Source organism: Formica exsecta, unplaced genomic scaffold, assembly GCF_003651465.1.
Source record: "Formica exsecta isolate Colony F162 unplaced genomic scaffold, ASM365146v1 scaffold1510, whole genome shotgun sequence".
NCBI lineage: Eukaryota > Metazoa > Arthropoda > Insecta > Hymenoptera > Formicidae > Formica > Formica exsecta.
Window position 1 is genome coordinate 111,717 of NW_021848836.1, and position 1,172 is coordinate 112,888.

Here is a 1,172-nt window from a genome sequence, read left to right on the forward strand (position 1 = left end):
ATCAATATATTTAATTTTTAATAACAGGAGACATTGTAATGTAAAAATATTATATTTAAAGTAATACCGATTTTTAAAAAACTAATTTTTATTTCGACATACATGCACATATTCATTTTAAAGATGATGGTATCGAACAATGATTCTGTGTGTATATTGATAAAATATATAAAATATACTTGATTATTTTATGAAATAATCAATTTTGTGTGATAGTAACAACGATTAATTTATTGCTCTACGGTAATTGTATTAGGTATTATTCTGCATTTTATCTGATTACCCTTTCATTTCTGATATTTTTCATATCCATGAACAAAACTGAATTATTTAAATATTATCAATAAATATTATATCAATTTCACGACTAATCGCGAGAAAGAAGAAGACGGAAGAACCTAAGAAGAAAGGGACCTAACATGGTCGGCCATCCGTGTCGATGTTGCAGGTATGGTTCCAGAATCGGCGCGCGAAGTTTCGCAAGCAGGAAAGACTGGCCCAGCAAAAGTCGACGTCGCAGAGCGGCATCGGGGTCGACAGCGGCGCGTCCAGTCCCGTGACCGGCACCGTCAAGGCGGAGGGACGCTCGCCGAGGAGTCCGGCGACGCCACCCGGTAGCTCGAACAGCGTCCTGTCGTCGAACGAGATCAAGCCGATCACCAACCAAAACCTGGTGAACGTGAAACACAGCGGGGACGGCACCGGCGACGGCGGCTCGCCCAACGCTCGCGGAAGCAGCGGCGGCGGCGGTACCTGGGGCTCCTGCAGTCCCAGGCCCTTCTCGGCGGCCTTGCCGCCCTACCTGCTGGACCCGTTGCCTCTCAAGACCGCGAATCTTTATTAAACCAGTCTCCCCATCGGCCCGGCCGTGTGTGTAAATACAAGAGAGTCGCTCGGCTCTCGCGAACACGCGGAAACGACACACCGTGTTCAGGGAGAGCGCCCAGGTCTTTTTCCTCCCGGGTCCCGGTTTCCCGCAAGCGAATCGATCGGCCATAGTCCAATCGTATACGCGCGGTATTCTTGAGTATTCAAAGGACCTCGATTAGGATGCGCCGCACATATTTTTGACAGAGATACCTTAGACAGTCGGGAAAACGGGAAACAGATGTGGATTGCTTGCTTTGAGGCAGCGTCTGTTAAGATACGTTTCGAGCTTTATACGCACGCGA

The 1,172-nt window shown here is 47.1% G+C and overlaps 1 protein-coding gene across 1 annotated transcript in view; it reads left to right on the forward strand.

Moving 5' to 3' along the window:
• LOC115232928 (paired mesoderm homeobox protein 2A-like) overlaps positions 1-844 on the forward strand; it is a 37,444-nt gene extending 36,600 nt beyond the window's left edge. Inside the window, exon 4 of the mRNA XM_029803106.1 lies at positions 449-844. Within this exon, the coding sequence (XP_029658966.1) occupies positions 449-844 (396 nt within the window). The remainder of the gene's footprint in view (positions 1-448) is intronic.
• Positions 845-1,172: the final 328 nt, after the last annotated feature.